The 18,982-nt window shown below is 40.4% G+C and overlaps 1 protein-coding gene across 5 annotated transcripts in view; it reads left to right on the forward strand.

Moving 5' to 3' along the window:
* The window catches only part of stk11 (serine/threonine kinase 11), a 40,820-nt gene that overhangs the window by 20,889 nt on the left and 949 nt on the right, over nucleotides 1–18,982 (forward strand). For all 5 annotated transcript variants that reach the window (XM_030750984.1, XM_030750982.1, XM_030750983.1 and 2 more), the window contains 8 exons: nucleotides 2,896–2,979; nucleotides 3,164–3,253; nucleotides 3,572–3,704; nucleotides 3,981–4,117; nucleotides 4,211–4,338; nucleotides 6,806–6,863; nucleotides 7,039–7,232; nucleotides 18,680–18,925. In XM_030750984.1, coding sequence (XP_030606844.1) covers nucleotides 2,896–2,979; nucleotides 3,164–3,253; nucleotides 3,572–3,704; nucleotides 3,981–4,117; nucleotides 4,211–4,338; nucleotides 6,806–6,863; nucleotides 7,039–7,232; nucleotides 18,680–18,888 — 1,033 coding nt within the window. In that variant the 3' untranslated portion in view covers nucleotides 18,889–18,925. The remainder of the gene's footprint in view (nucleotides 1–2,895; nucleotides 2,980–3,163; nucleotides 3,254–3,571; nucleotides 3,705–3,980; nucleotides 4,118–4,210; nucleotides 4,339–6,805; nucleotides 6,864–7,038; nucleotides 7,233–18,679; nucleotides 18,926–18,982) is intronic.

The raw sequence follows: 18,982 nt of genomic DNA on the forward strand, positions 1-18,982 counted from the left end.
TTCAAACCTTTGCATGCTGGTGTACCTTCTCATAGGTTACAAGGTAGTTAATCTGGAACCTGTTCTCACTTTCAACTTTTAGATTTTCTATATTTATAGGCTGCAATAGTACATGGTTGTGCCACTTTGTTAATGGGGCCATAGCAGTGTCTTTTGATGTGTGAAATTGGTTTCCCTTTTGCTTTTCCCCCTGTACTTTTTCTTCTTGTACACCCCTCCCATTTGGTGTTTGCCTTACGTTTTTCAGCCTGAGGAAGCTGTATCCCCGAGCCCGTGAAAGCCTGCCTGTGTTTGGATGTCATAGTAGCCCCCAGCCTGTCCATTCAGCCACTGTTGAGCATTCCTGTCTGTCCAACACTTCCTGCTTTTACAGTGTTGCTATAGGGATGAGCATGCTTATGCTTGCTTTGATTGAGCAATGCTACTCCCAATCCTATGGTAACACACCAGGAATGCCTTTGCCATGTTTGGAATGACAGGAGCACACAAGGATGCACGCAGACACAGTGGAGATGCAGATTTTGATCAGCTGTTTATGCTGCCACTGTCTGCCAGAGTCGCTGCCATATCGCTAAGCTCTGCAGATTGCAGGCCTTAAATGCACAAGGTCCATCGGTGCACATTTGAACTCAGACTGTGGATGGACTGCAGCAGTCGGTGCGCCTTCAGCAGTCGCCCTGCCTCCATTTTATGATGCACTTTTATGGAAATAAGCAGTGCTATCAATGCAGTGTGGCTTGCTACAGTTCACACGTCATCTGTACATCATCTAGTAGCCAGTTTCAAATTTGATATCTTAAAGTTGCTCTGTTTCACATGTGCGTGAGCGTTTTAGTCTTTCTACCAGTGCAGTGATTCAGCAGTAACCAATTGGGTGTCTGTGTGAAAGCAAGAGGCCGACTAGCTCCTAGAATATTCATTTGTCAGTAGGAAGGATTGTGTTTAAGACACAGGACTGACGCAGCTCAAACACTGCAGGGTGATGAGGGGCAGAAAAGCTCTTTAGTATTTTTTGTGTGTGTGTGAGAACACAGATGATGTCTCAGCTCTGAAGGGACTGAAGTTTTATTTATTTTAGACACAGGCAGCCTGCTTTAGGGCTTTGACCTGTTATGTGTGATGCACTAAATCACATGTAATACCAGGAGAAGCAGGGGGAAAATCTGTTTTAAGAAAACAAGTTTTTGTTTGTTGTGTTTTTTTTGGTTTTTTTTACTTTTTTAACTCTTCTGCATTATGAATGGCTAAGTTGAGCTTCACTGTATGTAAATGTAAAAAATTACAGAGAAGAAAGTATTTCATTTATAGTTATGGTACCTTTTTCCACATTAAAACCAGTTCTAGTATTCTTGTTAACAGTGCAGCTGTGGAGCAAATAATATATCCTCATGCTAAGCTAAATGTGCAAAAATACTAAGTGATACTCAAATAGATTTTTCATCAAACCTTTAGATTTTGTCCTCTAATTGTAAAGTGAGCCCTCCATATTACCTATGTGAGCATCTGGATGTTATGCCTGCAAAGTCTGTGGTTCATATTTTTTGCTCTTACCCTCCAGATTCATTAGTGTTCCCTTTCACAGCTCACTGATTAATGTTCAGTCTCCAGGGGTTTTGCAGTGCTGGTGATTTAAACGTCTCCTCCTTGAGTAGTGAAGTGAACTGTCAGGTTATCTGTCTTTATAATAAGAGTGTTGTTGCTACTGCCGTGCTGGTCCACTGTTTTTTTTTGTTTTTTTGTTTTTTCCCATGGGTGCACATTTGTTAGTCTCAATAACACAAAATCTTAACAACATGACACATGTCAGGCTTTAAATCTTTTAAATATAAATTGGATTATTAAAGAAATACCAGTACATATAGACCTGTGGAAGGCAAAATGATAGGCTCATTGTATACCAATCCAGGGATGGATTTCACAAAGTAGTTGGTAACATACTGTGAAAACATGTCTTGACTTTTTTGTAATTTTGAATACCACCACAGTGAATGTTGAAATCAACCAGTCAAGTTGCCATTGAAGTGTAGGCTTTCACTTTTAATTCAAGGGTTTTAACAAAAATATAGCATTAACTGTTTAGAAATGACAGCTGCTTTTTTAAATTTTATTTTATTCATAGTCCCCATTTACAGAGGTGTACAGAGGAGAAATTACAAAAATGTGCCATTGTCCAAAAACCTATAGACCTAACTGCTTCTTCTCTGCTTCTGGAGCTTCAGGCTGTGCTGAGATTTGTAAAGGACGGGGCTTTAAGGCGACCTGCTGGACAAACTGAATAGAATAGCTTTAATTTCATTATATGTCACACATAATGAAATTACAATCATTATATGTGATGACAGCAATTCTGTATTTCATCAGTTGTCCTTTTCTGTATGATGTTATAAAAATTCATCGCAAATATCAGACAACATAAACACAGTTAGCTTCTGAGAGACATGGGTAACTTCAGCTGATGATATGTCTGTTAATATAGTGTCTTTCTTGCTTTTCGTGTTCATCATCTTCTGTTAATCAATCTTGAATATGTTTTTCTCTGAATTTAATGTGCTGGCTTTTTATCTTTATTAAGGACTAAATCAAAAGATAAATTTTGAATTTTACCGTCCCTATAGAGTAACTCAAAACCTTATCTGTTATGTAGTGAAATAACTCAATTTTCCCACAGTTCAGGCCATTGTTCAGCAGCTTATTAAGAAAGTAATGAAACTAATAATACACTTGTGCTCATGCTGTACAGTGGCTTTTTGGTGCCAGTGTGCAGCTGTATGGTACCCAGCCTTTAACCTACATTCACAGCTGACATGGACCAGTATAAAATGATGCAACTCTTCCTCTCATTAAGTAAGCAAATAGATACCTTTTCATGTCTTTTCTTTGTATGTCCATTTATAGGGAGATTCAGCTGCTAAGAAGACTTCAACACAAGAATGTGATTCAGTTGGTGGACGTGCTCTACAATGAAGAGAAGCAGAAAATATATCTTTTAGCTACTAAATGAGCATATCTGCTTTGATTTTTGGCATTAATATAGAAATTATATATTACTGTTCCTTATTTCTATACCCACCTTCTATTTATGTTCTTTGCTTTTCAGCTTTATAGTTGTCACATTAATAATGTGTTTGTTTGTGTTGGCAAATTCTCTTGACTCCTTACTTACGTATATGGTGATGGAGTATTGCGTTTGTGGGATGCAAGAAATGCTGGATAGCGTCCCAGAGAAAAGGTTTCCAGTATTTCAAGCTCACGGGTAAGTCTTCCTTTTTCTTCCCCTCTCTGCTCTCTCTCTCCCTGAGTCTCTCTGCTATATTTAGTCTGAGCCTCTCTGCAGCCGCTGCTCCAAACCTAAGTTTAGATCAGAGACTGCAGGGCCCCTACCGTTAAAATAACTGACCATAGATTGTATGAATGTCTGACCACTGCTGGAACGCCACTGAAGCTGAAGTACAATGTGATGCAGCTTTATCTAACCAGATACTGTTTTAATTGCTTATAGTATGATATACTTTGGCTGTTTTTAAATGCGTCCATAAATCCCTCTGGTTTTCTTTGCTGCTGCTTCTTGCAGGTACTTTTGCCAACTCTTAGATGGCCTTGAATATTTGCACAGCCAGGGAATAGTTCACAAAGACATTAAACCAGGAAATCTGCTGCTGACCACAGACGGCTCACTTAAAATCTCCGACCTCGGAGTAGCAGAGGTGAGCTTAGACTACCTGCCAGACTTCAGTAAAGTCTCTTAAATCTTTGCAATTGAAGTTATAATCTTGATTAGAAGGAAAATGCTGCCAATAAGTATAATTTAAAACTTCAGTATACCAAAGTGCTTTGTGTAGATTGTCTTTAATTCATTTTGCCTATATTTGTCTCTTATATCAGTGCTTAAAATGTGTTATTTTATAAATAATATTTGCATGTAAATCTATACAGGAACAAGAATTCATTCATGTGTTTATATATCTTGCTGTATTTTTCAGGCCCTTCATCCATTTGCAGAGGATGACACATGTCGTACCAGTCAGGGCTCTCCAGCCTTTCAGCCTCCAGAAATTGCAAATGGACTGGACACCTTTTCAGGGTTTAAAGTGGACATTTGGTCTGCTGGAGTAACACTGTGAGTGGCACTCTGTGTACTTGTCATACATTTGTCCATATAAAGCTCTCAATTCTGTCCTCCTCTTCTTGACTCTTGCTTTCTTTCTTTCAGATACAACATTACAACAAGTCTGTATCCATTTGAGGGGGACAACATCTATAAGCTATTTGAGAACATTGGAAAAGGAGAGTACACTATTCCTGAGGAGTGTGGACCCCTCCTGTCGGACCTGCTGCGAGGTTAGTTTTCACTATTATAGCGATTATATTTTGTGCATGAGTTTTGGCATTTTGTTTTGCTAAGTCAGCAGTCTGCCTCGTTCTTGCAAATTCTGAACAGCACCAGAAGAAGGTGCTTCTGGCTACTGATGGTAGCCAGTTGGAAAATTTTAACATGTTAACCAATCTCTTTGACGGTTAGCAATAGGTATTTTTATTGATGCTAATATATACTGATGCTTATCCAGATCTTTGTTGTTTTCTGTAATCTGTGGCTTCATGGTATGGTTAACACGTGAAAGATCCCTGATTTGAGATCAGGAGGAGACGACAACCCAGCCTCAAGGGCTCACAAGCCAGTGTACTCCTAGTGCCAGATCCAAGCCCGGATAAAATGGAGGATTTGATCAGGAAGGGCATCTGATGTGAAAACTGTGACAAATCCAATATATGGATCCATCCACTGTGTGGCCCCCTTGGGGAAATAAGGGAGCAGCTGAAAAATAAAAACACAACACTGGTTATAACTTGTGAAACATTACCAAGCTTACTAGTGATGCTTTTCATCTCAGATAATGTGCCCCTTCCTAAAATGTAAATTATTTACAGCCATTAGACGACAAAAAAAATTGATAGCTCTGGTTTTTAGGACAGCTCGAGCCAGCAGAAAGTTTAAGCTAACCACATAACAGTGAATAAAAACTGGTTTGGTTTGGTTGTCTGTTATCCACAGACATTAGGAACAAGTTCTTAAACTAATTTCTTAAAACCAGTTGGTCCCAAGTAAATCAGAAAATCCCATTAGCATCACACCCGGGAGGGTCCACTGAGGACAGTACAGCAGATGGTCTGCTAGATCAAACATGCATCAGATTTATAGAATTTTTTTTTTTTTTCTGAGACTGCTTCTTTTAACCTGTTTTCACACAACTTTATTTTTTTTTCTGCACGTTATATTGCTGCATTTTCATGAAATGTAAAGTGAATCACACTTTAAAAAACTGTCAGCTGTGACCAGAGAGCACCGATTGTGAACAGCATAACTCTGACAGAATGCTGCATAATTCTATTTACCAGCTTAGAATGCAGTTATTACCAGTTCTTTATGCCTATTCCCAATCTTTAGTTGTTGGTGTGACTGAAACAAAGGGGGCTGATTTATAGTTCAGGGCAGAATTAATCCATTGAATGTCATAGCTCTAACAGTAGACATGATTCCACATTCTTTGTCATGCTTTCATCTTATTAATCATACAAATGTTCTCTAGACTACTAGGATAGGTGAAAAGAAGAATATTGGATAGAAAAACCAGAAGTCTAGTGAGTAATAAATCACTCGTGTCCACTAGTGAACTTTTCTGTGTGCACCCAGTAGATGGTGCTGTGACACTGAAAGCAACAGTGACTTCTCAGCATGCCAGGCTTCCACCAAGCTTTAGAAATCCCTCCAGCTGTTGACGTAGTTTCCATTGATGTGGAGCCAGCAGCAGAATACTAAGCACTTCAGTCGGGCATTGCTTTTCCCGAGTGGAATACTGCAATGCTTCTGCCCCTTTTAAAAACAAAGAAGAGTCAAGAGTCCTTCATAATGTTTAAAAAAAAATAAATAAATCAAGGGCACAAGCCCACTGCCTGTAAAATCCAAGAACAATGTTGGGAAGATTATGTTTGCACCAGCTAATGAAATCCTTCAATGAAGGCTGAATGCTGAGTAGCATTTGAGCCTATTATCCAGCTTTGCTCTCTTTGTCCTTTTATGGAAATGGACACACTACACTTGGGTACCTCAACACCAGGGCTTTTACCTGTAAAAGTATTTGGTGTCAAATGGAGGCAATTTGAACAGTTTTTCTGTCAAAGGGAATCACATGTTTGAAATTGAACCGGAAAAATAACTCCCTGATTTTGCTGCTACTGAAAAACACACTGGGCTTCTATCCCCCCCATCTTCTGTATGACGTCTGTGTGTGATGACGCAGCACCTGAGAAATAGTCGGTCCGTAATTACATCGTCTAAAATAAGCCCAGTGCCACAAAAGGTGTCTTTCAGCAAGCGCAGCACTACTATCAGCACTCTGCATACTCCTTTTTCTGCCTACTGAGAGACAATTACATTAGTAGGAGAGGCAATGCATCACTTCTGCCTTATCACACTGACACTGCGCTTTTCCCACCGATTCAGCCACATTATGATAATTAAGGCACAAAACCTTCATTACATTGGTACAGCTGTTGCTCACAGTCACCCCCCCCCCAACTTTACCTCATTGAGTACTTAAGCTATGCAGGATGCTTTGACATACAATGATAAATGAGATTATCACTTTCATTAATTGATGTTCTTGAATGAGACTGCCGTCTGGCTGCTTTTCACCATCCCCACATTGCTGCGGCCTCCCAGCAGTTTGTTAAATGCTCCATGGAAACAGATGTCTGGGGGGGTCGTCATGATTAAATTCACCTTGACAATGTGTGGTTTTTTTTTCAGGCATGCTTGAGTACGATCCTGTGAAGAGGTTTTCCATACAGAACATAAGGCAACACAAGTGAGTGTTCTGATTGTGTGTCTGTGACTAAACACAATAATTATTAGATGATTAGGAAATTATACTATAAACTACAAACAAAAGACTGATCTGTTATCTACACCCTCCCATCCCAAATCCCATCCCATCTCATCCCAAATCCCATCCCATCTCATCCTTCTTAAAACCCTGCCAGCTGGGTGCGGAAGAAACACCCTCCATCCGAGCCTCCTGTACCCATCCCTGCCAGCGCAGAGAGCAGGGACCCTTGGCGGAGTATGACTGTGGTGCCCTATCTGGAAGATCTGCACGGCTACACAGAGGATGATGATGACGAACTCTATGATGGAGAGGATGAGATCATATATACTCAGGACTTCACAGTGCCAGGTAAGAGTTGGGTTAGATAATTCTTATAATTTGAGTTTGGGTAATCTCCATAAACAGGCATGATTATATGCAGAATCTGTAGGTAAGGAAAGGTTTGGGGTTTGTTAGTATCTGTCCATCTTCGAGGCACTTGCTGGGAAGCCTTTATTGCACTTGCTGTATGCTAAAGACGTGTTGTCATCAGCCCAGTTAATGCTTCTGTTCTTCCTCTTTCCTCTGCTACTGTGTTCTGTGCTGTGCTCCACCACTCCTTCCTCACACACACACAACAGCAGTGAAGAGAAACCAAAAAGCTTCAAAATGCAATAAAAGCTTTCACACTGAACTGAAATGAAAGAAGTGCTCATAAATTGCATAAAGTAAAGAAGTAATGAAGGAAATTATTTTTTCCTTCCTTCCTTTGGATTCGAGGAGGTCGGGTAATGATAGGCAGTCACCTGATAACAACTTTTATTTGCTTTGTTAAATTTATTTGTATTTCTACAAATAAAAAAGAAGTCTTGAACCAGCTCTACATAATGTGGATATCCAGGATACACCACAAATTGGCTGCTTCCTCCAGTCAGTAGAGTAGCTAATACACTATATGGATAAAAGTATCGGGCCACACTTCTTAATCTTTGAATTCAGGTGTTTTCAATCCCATTACCAAAGATGTGTAAAATCAAACACCTAGCAATGCAGTCTGCCTTTACAAACACTTAAAGAAATGGGTCATTCTGACAAGCATGGTACTGTAATAGGAACAACAAAATGCAGCAATTCAGTTTGTGGAATATCTAGGAGGAAAGAAATTCCACAATCAGCTGGAAGTGGTGGAGTTGAAGCGTTTAACAACCGCACCAAGTTAGACATAAAGTGGCAGAACAGTGGCCAAGTTAGAGTGCAAAAGTGTCACCAATGCTGAACTTGATCAATAACTGCAGTGTTGCAAACCTCCTCTGGCATTAACATCAGCACAAAAACTGTGTGCCAGGAGCTTCATGGCTGAGCAGGTCCTCCAGGTGCAATGTGCAGGTGGACCAGTACTTTTGTCTATATAGTATAGGTTCCCACATTGGACTTGAAATGGAATAAATGTCTGAGGGGCTTTTGTTTGTTTTTCAACATTAAATATCAAGGCCAGTGATCCACCAGACCTGAGCATTTTTTTGTTTGTACGTATATGTATTGTAAAATGATCTTTAGGCTTAATTTCCCATTAACAGGCCAGGAGAGTAATTTGAAGTAAAAAGAAAAGTTTTTTTTTGTTTTTTTTTAAAGAGAGAGAGAGAGAATTAGCAAATGCAGTAACTTCAAACAGTTTACTGCACCTGCACAGCTTTGCTGTTTAGTCTGTGCCACACAGTAGATTTTATGTGTGTATCCTGTGGTAAATGAAATGGGGAGCTGTTTCAGTTATTTTCTACAATACTTCATCCACATGTGTAATAAAACTGATCTATCATTTGTAGAAATGAAGAAAAATAAACAAGCTATACATTGTGCACTTTTACTAGAAAATTTAAAAGCTGCAACGGAAGTCAAGTTCATATTAATTGAGTTTGTATTTGCAAATCAGTAGTTAGCAGCACATACTCATCCAGACGATATCATGCTCAGTTGACATGGAAGCTGCCGTCATTTCACAGATCTAATTTTTTTTTCTTCATTGCTCTAAGAACCAGATCAGTTTCACGGTTTTTATTTTTGCACATCGTTTTAAAACAATTTGTATCATGTTTCATAGTTGTGGCTACAGGCCAGGACTCAAACCCGCACTGCAACGCAGCATATACATGTGGTTGCTTCCTCCACCACTGAGCAACCCGGGCACCCATGGGTATTTTTTTTTAAAACAGATTTTCTGTTTTAGTTTCAGCTTCACCACTAAGACTCCCGGGCGCCCTGTTCATCAAAACAGATGAATGTGTACACCTTTGATGTTGTAAGACAAAATTATTTTTCATGTCAGCAGGAAGGAGTTTTTCAGAAGCTCTGTTTTAAGTCACCTAAAACACTATTTACATGTGAACAAAAGGTTAAAATGCATACCAGAAAAAAAACTTTGTTTACCAAATTAATGATTAAAAAAAATAACCGGCCTAAATGTGAGGATTCGGTGCTCCTCTGCTTATTTTACCAACGACTCTTGGCCCTTATGGTCTTTGCGTGCCTCAGTGAGTCTGTGAATGTGAATGTTTGGATTAGGCTATCAGCTTGTCCCAAAGGAACAGCACAGGTGTCCTGAGGAAAAATTCAGTCGACTTAAGGGAGGTCCTGGGACACAGTATGGACCTGAGGCATCTTAAATTCCCATTGCTCTCCATACTGTGTCATGCCATAACGTCTGCCATGAAATAAGGTCTATCACAGAACCAAAACGGTGGGTATCGGTTCAGAGGTCTGGAACAAGCTGCACTCAAGTCCTGTGTGTACAAACCTTAACCCACTGTTGACAGACTCTAGTGAGAGCAGATATTAACAGCATCCTTCAGCATCTTTTCATTTGATTTAATTTGTTCTGACTCTTCTTTTATCATTCCCCCTCAGAATTCAGATCCTTTTATCTGTTGCTAGGCAACAGCCGGTAATAATAAATGGAGTAGTCTGTGCCGGGTATCTAGAAGTGGTGCCCCACATAAAAAAAACTTAAGGGAGCTGCAGAATGTGAATGAAGTGATCTAAAAATAATCCTACTGAAATGGTTTTGGTGTGGGAGTCTGAATGGTTTTCCAGGATTCACTCCCACACACACAATGTGAGCTCTTTCACTCACAGGAAGCTTCACAGGAATTAAACAATAGTGTGTTTGGTAAATTAGATCACTCATTTGACCCCGTCTCTTAATTCAGTAAATATACATCCCATTGCTCTTAATGTTCTTCTCAGACTTGAAGGTTCTGCTGTGTGGGAACCTGTAAGTTTATCTTGGCCCCAACTCTACACACAGACACACATCTGTACTGAAATAAATAGGTCATACTAAGGTTCATTTCTATTTTTCAGCTGGTGGATTTCCTGTTGTTGTAGGTTTCTGTTTGTCACACACGTCTCCGTTACCTGACCTGACGTTTTGATGGTGATGTTGATAAATTAGATTTTCAGTGTTCCCCTCTTAAAATTTGAAGTGCCTTTTTTCCATATACACACTATGTATGTACTATGCACTGTGACCCAGTATACAATAAATAAAGATCATTTCTGAACTGTGAATCATACTACAACTACTTCAGTAGTGTCCAAGAATAGAAACACTGATTAGAAATGAGCGTTAGTTTTCACAGCTTCAGGTTTCTAGTGATATCACAGGTAGGTTTTGTTTTTGTTGTTGCTGTTTTTGTTTTTGTTGGGGTGGGCAGCATGCAGTTGCAGGAAACAAATATGTTATTTGACAGAAACCTATGCATTCCCTTGTTATTACTTCGCCCACTGATAGGTAGAGGGAGGTTGTTTTTGGTCACGTTGGTGTGTCTGTCTGTTAGCAGGATAACTGAAAATTCTGAATAAATTTCAATGAATTCCAAGAGTTGTTGGGGGTGGTACAAGGAACAGTTGATTTAAATTTTGGTGGTGATCCGGATTGCAATGTGGAACCAGGATTTTGTTAAACTATTCTTTACCAGGCAAGGCATGCCCTCTGAGTGTCCTTGTAGTTTGACTGTTACTGAATAGATAAAACACAAATCCTACATGATAAAATACAGTAGCTGTGGTCCATTTTTATCCTACTGCACAAAATGAAGCGGGAGGATACTGTCGTCATACCAGGCGTCTGTCCGTGATGATTTAATTTTCTGGTCTATAGACTCCAAAACAATGAGGAGTTGAGCCATGAAATTTGGCATATGTGTTCTTTACTCTTCAAAGATGTGCAACACAAGATTCATCTGCCCGTCCGTTTATCTGGTACCCTATGTACAATTTGGCCGTATTTATCTAAACTGGAGATTAAACAACATGGAGGATTTCAGGCTGCTAATGCCTTGATAATGCAGCCTCTTTCTCATGCCTGATTGGCTTAGGCGAATCATGTGATCATATAGTGATGTGTGATTGGCTATACCTACTTCAGCATTATTGACTGAAATGGAGAAAGTGGGGATTCTCCATATCTAGGAACTGGCCTAGGTCACTGAACAGCTGGTATTAGCTAGATAGTGAGAAATTGGGGAATCCTAAATTTCTAGGTAAAGACACAGTCTATAGCCGCGTTTCCATTAGTATCTACTCAGCGCGGCTCGACTCAGCACGGTTTGAAGGTGTTTCCATTAGTACCTGGTACCAGGTACTTTTTTTAGCACTCACTCAGCCGGGGTTCACTAGCGGAGTCATAAGAGTGACTCCTTCACCAGAATCAACCGAGCCATTTTTAAAACCCGATAGCAAGAAACTGGACGCACGCACGCAACTCACCGGTTGAATGCCCAGACCCACAGTTTGCAGCGGTAGATTTGCAACACGAGAGCCATCTGAAACGTGCACACAGCATACATATTATAACCCTTACCTGCCCCTAATAGCCCTGAACAGCTGGTTAACGCTGAGCGCTGAGGCGGCTGATCAAAGGAAATTTGAATTACCGTAATTATGCAACCGTTTGACCTATCTGAAAAATTCAAATGGTTTCTGAAAGCTGAGAAACTGCACTTCACAGCCAACATAGCGTATTACTATGGTATTATTACGGTAATTGTTGCCAGAAGTACACAAACAACGGCACTTTTGAAGTACACTGAGTCAATAATGACAAGTTCAGCGGTATACAGTAATACTTAACAATGATAACCTTCATCCATTAAAACATTGCATGGGGGGTCTTATGCATGATGACAATATTAAACTGGTATTAGCTATGTTAGCTTGCCTCTCTCATCCATTGTTGTGTTGTGTTTTGAGCCGCATACAAATTACGTCAAGAGACTACTGCCCACACTGCTATATTGACTCCACCCACATCGAGGTGGTACTCAGTTGCAATGGAAACAAAACAAGACCGTGGTGAGTTGTGCCGAGTCAAGTCGACCGCTGAGTAGATACTAATGGAAACCCAGCATATTTCTAGTGACATCAGTTCTAGGCTGCAGCCTTATTGATTAGCCTGTGATGCCAAATTCTGATTGGCTGAGCATTATCTAACATGTTGGTCGGGGATGGCTCACGGCCATAAATGGTACAGACTATGACTCATCAATGAGGAATATTAAAGCCATATCTACTGCTCAGCATTATTGCCCAATGTAAACAACATGGTTGCCTTATGATTATAGTGATGTTATACATAATGCATTGATATCAGCAGATTATGAGTGCATTATGTAGTAATACACACGAGTATAATACCTTGTAAATATTCATTATATCTGGCTTATTGTTATAGATTATATAAATAGATATTATGCTGTATACACCCTTGAACAAGCATACAGTATGTACCTTCTTAAATTTGTTTACCATGGAAATTTTTGGTGTCTGTTCTAGGATATGGTTAGCAAAAAGTATTTGTAGAAATGTTAAAAATAATCACAGAATATCTCTTACAGCATGCTTAAAATTGTTTTGATTTAATGATGTTAATACTGAAAACTTATTTTTGCTGGAATATGGATTATATCTTCACCCAGGAGTGACTAAAAATATTTGAATAAAAGATTAGGCCAAGGCCTCAAAATTAGGGCAAAATGTTTTGTAGAAGGTAATAAGATGTCTGCTGAGGGACTTTTTATTATGAAATGGGCACTGTAATGTTATCCTGAGTTCTACATTTATTTTATATATCGTTCAATAATGACAGGAGGATATCCCCATCCATGATGGGTCAGAAAACAGAAAACAGGTTGTTTTGTGTTTTTTTTTAATACTTTGTACATCTGCAGGTCTTCTGTACACCCAATGCTTCGTTTTTAGCTCCTGTTTGAGATAGTTTGAAAGCGAAATAACATTAGTTGTGTGTATAACATTGTGGTTTTGAACTGTTAGTATTTCTACTAACAAGAAGCAAGAGTGGTGGTTCTTGCATCTGAATATAGCCAAAATCACAGAACAGTCAAAACTTGGCGAATGTGAATGATGATTTTATCAGATGACTTTAGTTTTAAAGAGAAGTGGACTGGAAAGTCAAAGTTGGTCTACATTGTCCTTGATGGACACGGTTTGTGTCACTTATTTATACTTGTACAGTTGTCCTAAAAAAAAACAAAAAAAATTAAAACCGCAAGCGGTGATATCGGGCCCTCGCACTCCCTGCGCGTCGACCCGTGGCGCTCGTCGACCCGTGCCGCACTCGGAGGTCTTGTGATCGTGATGGTGTACAGAAGGTCTGTAGAAAGTTGAATTCTTTTTTAGGAAAAGATATCTTTTGCTCTCGGCATAGACGCAATGGAATATTTGGGGGTGGGGTCACGGCTCCAGCATGCAAAATAGGGCATGGGTCTGATAGACTGTTTTGATCAGGATGATGTCAAGAATGTTGAAACACATTTTCATACATTTCCGAGAAACTAAGTTTGTGGATGCTATACAAAATTTCATTTGCTTCTGTAGGGGGCGCTCTTGCAGCTACGTATAGCCTTGAATCCATAGTTATGGGTTCAGAGTGGCTGTGTACATGAGTGATTACATTTTCAGGCAGATCGGGCAAAGCATGTACGAACACGTGCCCAAACAATTTTGGTCGCCATTGAGAAAAATGAAAGCCAACTTCAATGGCCTGGTGTGACAACACCATTTAATATTTTGTCAAGATTTCCACAATATTTGATGGGCTGTTTGTCTAGATGATCTGGAGCCAATTTGGTCTCACTGGCTGAAATGCCCTAGGAGGAGTTCATTCAAATAGCAGGCCTGAAAATGGCAAAAATTGACACTTTCAATTGAAGATGCTGGACTTCCTGTAGGGTTTGGAGTATGGCTCCAAGAGACTTTTTTGTATGTCTTAGGATGTTACATGAGTGTGCAAAATTTCAGAGCTGTAGATAAAATGTAACTCAGGGGCTAGCTAAAAAACATGGTATATTATGATATTTAAAGCTGCCAGTAGGGGGCGCTCTAACGTTTATGGACTTTATGCATATCAATGTGTTCAGGGCAGGAGGCTTATCAAATAGATGAGGATTTTGTAAGGAATGGTGAAAGATATTTCATGTATTTCAGAGCAAAACTAATTCTGTGGACGGTCATACAAATTTTCATTTGCTTCTGTAGGGGGCGCTATTGCGCCTACAGTCTTGAATCTGTAGTTATGGATTCAGCCTGGGTGTGTACATGAGTGATTAAATTTTCAGCCTGATCAGACAAAGCATGTGCGAACAAGTGCACAAACAATTTTGGTGGTGAGGGAGAAAAACGAAGGCCAAATTCAATGGCCTGGTGTGATAAGGCCATTTAATATTTTGTAAAGATTTCCACAATATTTGATGGGCTACTTGTGTAGATGATGTGGAGCAAATTTGGTCTCACTGGGTCAAATGCCCTAGGACAAGTTCGTTCAAATAGCAGGCGTGGAAATGGCAAAAATTGACACCTTCAATTGAAGATGGCCGACTTCCTGTAGGGTTTGGGGTATGGGTCCAAGAGACTTTTTTGTACGTCTTAGGATGTTACATGAGCCTGTACATTTTCATACATGTAGATAAAACGTTGCTCCGGGGCTACTCAAAAAACTTGCTATTTTAAGATATTCCGAGCTGCCACTAGGCGGCGCTCTACCGTTTATGGACTTTTTGCATATGAGTGTGTTCAGGACAGGGTGCTTATCACACCACTGAAGTTTGAGCCAGATTGGGCAAGTTGGGTTTGAGTTACAGCCATTTTTGTGTTCATGGCGAATCATCGAACTTTGCCGTCCCATAAGGGTCACGCCCTTTTGTCAAAAACTCACAGTTTTGAAAACACAGTAAGTCCAACTTCTTAAGGCTTTCCAGGTGAAATTTGAGATGGTTCTGCTAAACCACCTTGGAGCTGGACCTCCAAGTGTAAAATATGACATTTCCTGTTCCCACTAGGTGGCGCTGCGACTGATATTAAATATTGTCATATGTATGTGTTCAGGGGGGCACCCTCATCCTACTGGAGAAGTTTGATGCACATTGGATCATGTAGGTATGAATGAGAGGCAATCAAAATTTCATGGCGAATGATCAAAGTTCAAAGGGGCATAAGGACCCCTCCCCCTTGGCAAAAACTCACCATTTTCGAGATTTAGATTCCCCTGGGGGTGTAGGTTAGACAAACCAAATATGAAGATGATAACGTCTAAAACCTCTGAGTTATTAGAAAAAGTGTGAGGGCTGCAAATCGCCAAATTTGCATAATTAATTAAAAATGGCGGACTTCCTGTTGGGTTTAGGGCATGGCTCCAAGAGGATTTTTTGTGCGCCTGGACATGATATACATGTGTATGAAGTTTCATTCATGTACGTGAAACACAGCGGTGGGGCTCCAGTTTAGGGGGCGCTAGCGAGCCATTTGGGCGCGCCCTTGCCCGAGCCCATTAAAATACTTAAATTTTCACCAGGTGTGACGCATGTGCCAAGTTTCATGAGTTTTTGAATATGATAAAGCCCCCAAAAAGCCAATTCATTTGCCTGAATAATAATAATAATAATAATAATAAAAAAAAAAAAAAAATAATAATAATTAAAACCGCAAGCGGTGATATCGGGCCCTCGCACTCCGCGCGCGTCGACCTGTGGCGCTCGTCGACCCGTGCTGCACTCGGAGGTTTTGTGATCGTGATGGGTCTCTAGAAAGTTGAATTCTTTTATAGGAAAAGGTATCTTTTGCTCTCGGCATAGACGCAATGGAATATTTGGGGGTGTGGTCACGGCTCCAGCATGCAAAATAGGGCATGGGTCTGATTGACTTTTTTGATGGGCTGTTTGTCTAGATGATGTGGAGCCAATTTGGTCTCACTGGGTGAAATGCCCTAGGAGGAGTTCATTCAAATAGCAGGCCTGAAAATGGCAAAAATTGACACTTTCAATTGAAGATGCTGGACTTCCTGTAGGGTTTGGAGTATGGCTCCAAGAGACTTTTTTGTATGTCTTAGGATGTTACATGAGTGTGCAAAATTTCAGAGCTGTAGATAAAATGTAACTCAGGGGCTAGCTAAAAAACATGGTATATTATGATATTTAAAGCTGCCAGTAGGGGGCGCTCTAACGTTTATGGACTTTATGCATGTCAATGTGTTCAGGGCAGGAGGCTTATCAAATAGATGAGGATTTTGTAAGGAATGGTGAAAGATATTTCATGTATTTCAGAGCAAAACTAATTCTGTGGACGGTCATACAAATTTTCATTTGCTTCTGTAGGGGGCGCTATTGCGCCTACAGTCTTGAATCTGTAGTTATGGATTCAGCCTGGGTGTGTACATGAGTGATTAAATTTTCAGCCTGATCAGACAAAGCATGTGCGAACAAGTGCACAAACAATTTTGGTGGTGAGGGAGAAAAACAAAGGCCAAATTTAATGGCCTGGTGTGACAAGGCCGTTTAATATTTTTTAAAGATTTCCACAATATTTGATGGGCTACTTGTGTAGATGATCTGGAGCCAATTTGGTGTCAGTGGGTGAAATGCCCTAGGACGAGTTCGTTCAAATAGCAGGCGTGGAAATCGCAAAAATTGACACCTTCAATTGAAGATGGCCGACTTCCTGTAGGGTTTGGGGTATGGGTCCAAGAGACTTTTTTGTACGTCTTAGGATGTTACATGAGCCTGTACATTTTCATACATGTAGATAAAACGTAGCTCCGGGGCTACTCAAAAAACCTGCTATTTTAAGATATTCCGAGCTGCCACTAGGCGGCGCTCTAACGTTTATGGACTTTATGCATATGAATGTGTTCAGGGCAGCATGCTTATCACACCACTGAAGTTTGAGCCAGATTGGGCAAGTTGGCTTTGAGTTACAGCCATTTTTGTGTTCATGGCGAATCATCGAACTTTGCCGTCCCATAAGGGTCACGCCCTTTTGTCAAAAACTCACAGTTTTGAAAACACAGTAAGTCCAACTTCTTAAGGCTTTCCAGGTGAAATTTGAGATGGTTCTGCTAAACCACCTTGGAGCTGGACCTCCAAGTGTAAAATATGACATTTCCTGTTCCCACTAGGTGGCGCTGCGACTGATATTAAATATTGTCATATGTATGTGTTCAGGGGGGCACCCTCATCCTACTGGAGAAGTTTGATGCACATTGGATCATGTAGGTATGAATGAGAGGCAATCAAAATTTCATGGTGAATGATCAAAGTTCAAAGGGGCATAAGGACCCCTCCCCCTTGGCAAAAACTCACCATTTTCGAGATTTAGATTCCCCTGGGGGTGTAGGTTAGACAAACCAAATATGAAGATGATAACGTCTAAAACCTCTGAGTTATTAGAAAAAGTGTGAGGGCTGCAAATCGCCAAATTTGCATAATTAATTCAAAATGGCGGACTTCCTGTTGGGTTTAGGGCATGGCTCCCAGAGGATTTTTTGTGCGCGTGGACATGATATACATGTGTATGAAGTTTCATTCATGTACGTGAAACACAGCGGTGGGGCTCCAGTTTAGGGGGCGCTAGCGAGCCATTTGGGCGCGCCCTTGCCCGAGCCCATTAAAATACTTAAATTTTCACCAGGTGTGACGCATGTGCCAAGTTTCATGAGTTTTTGAATATGATAAAGCCCCCAAAAAGCCAATTCATTTGCCTGAATAATAATAATAATAATAATAATAATAAAAAAAAAAAAAAAAAAAAAAAAAAAAAATAATAATAAACGAAGCAATTACAATAGGGCCTTCGCACAGTTCGTGCTCGGGCCCTAAAAAACAGGAAAGTGTGTGAATGAGAACAGCTTTATTGTGATTTTGGCTGTATAGAGAGTAGAAGCAAGAAAGTAGAAGCAAAGCAAGCAAATTTAATGTGAGCTGCACACGATTCTTACACCAAACACACATCGGTTTCCCTGCTCTTGAGGGGTGATTGCTGTTGGAAATAAAGGTTAATCCACTGAGTTCCTAGTTCCTTGAACACCAGGAGTAGAAAATTTGGACCTGCTCTGGCGCATAAATTTGGAGCTTGACACAACACAAAGGTGTTGGTTACATGCGAGAGAGTGTTAGCAACCACAGAGAGAGTCCTGAGAACTTGAACAGTAAAGTGTGACCTTTCCAAAAAAAAAAAAAAAAACACTGCAGCTTAGTCAGTTCTTCAGCCTCTGTGTAAAACAATATCATCTGTGGATGAAAAGGGAGCAAGACTGCTTTTAAGTTAAAAGATGTGCTGCTTGTTCAACTGCTGTGATTGATTATACGCATCCACCTAGTGCTTAAATAAATGAATATTTAAATTTATGGTGCTTGCTAAAACAAGTTAAATATACCTCTACATGCATACTACAACCTGGCTAGCAAAGCATCAGTTAACACTTGTGTCATGGGTTTGTGTTCAGGCTAATGTGTGCCTGTCTGTGTCTTTAGGACAAGTGGCCGAAGAAGATCAGGATCAGGGGAATGCAGACCACAGTCCAGCTGTAGCCAAGCCAGTTTGTGTGAATGGGACAGAAGGGGGGTCTCTGAACAGCAAGGCCAAAGCTGAACGCCGATCCTCATCCTCGTCTAACCCCTCACGTAAAGGCGTCTCCACAGCCAGCAAAATCCGCAAGCTCTCCACCTGCAAACAACAATGACCCTCCTCCCCTTTCTGCCTCAGCAGCAACCCGCCTGGTGAGTGTGCAGACTGCTTCACAAAACCTGTGCCTGAATTTGTGCTTCTAAAGGACA

Source organism: Archocentrus centrarchus, chromosome 17 (assembly GCF_007364275.1).
Source record: "Archocentrus centrarchus isolate MPI-CPG fArcCen1 chromosome 17, fArcCen1, whole genome shotgun sequence".
Taxonomy (NCBI): domain Eukaryota; kingdom Metazoa; phylum Chordata; class Actinopteri; order Cichliformes; family Cichlidae; genus Archocentrus; species Archocentrus centrarchus.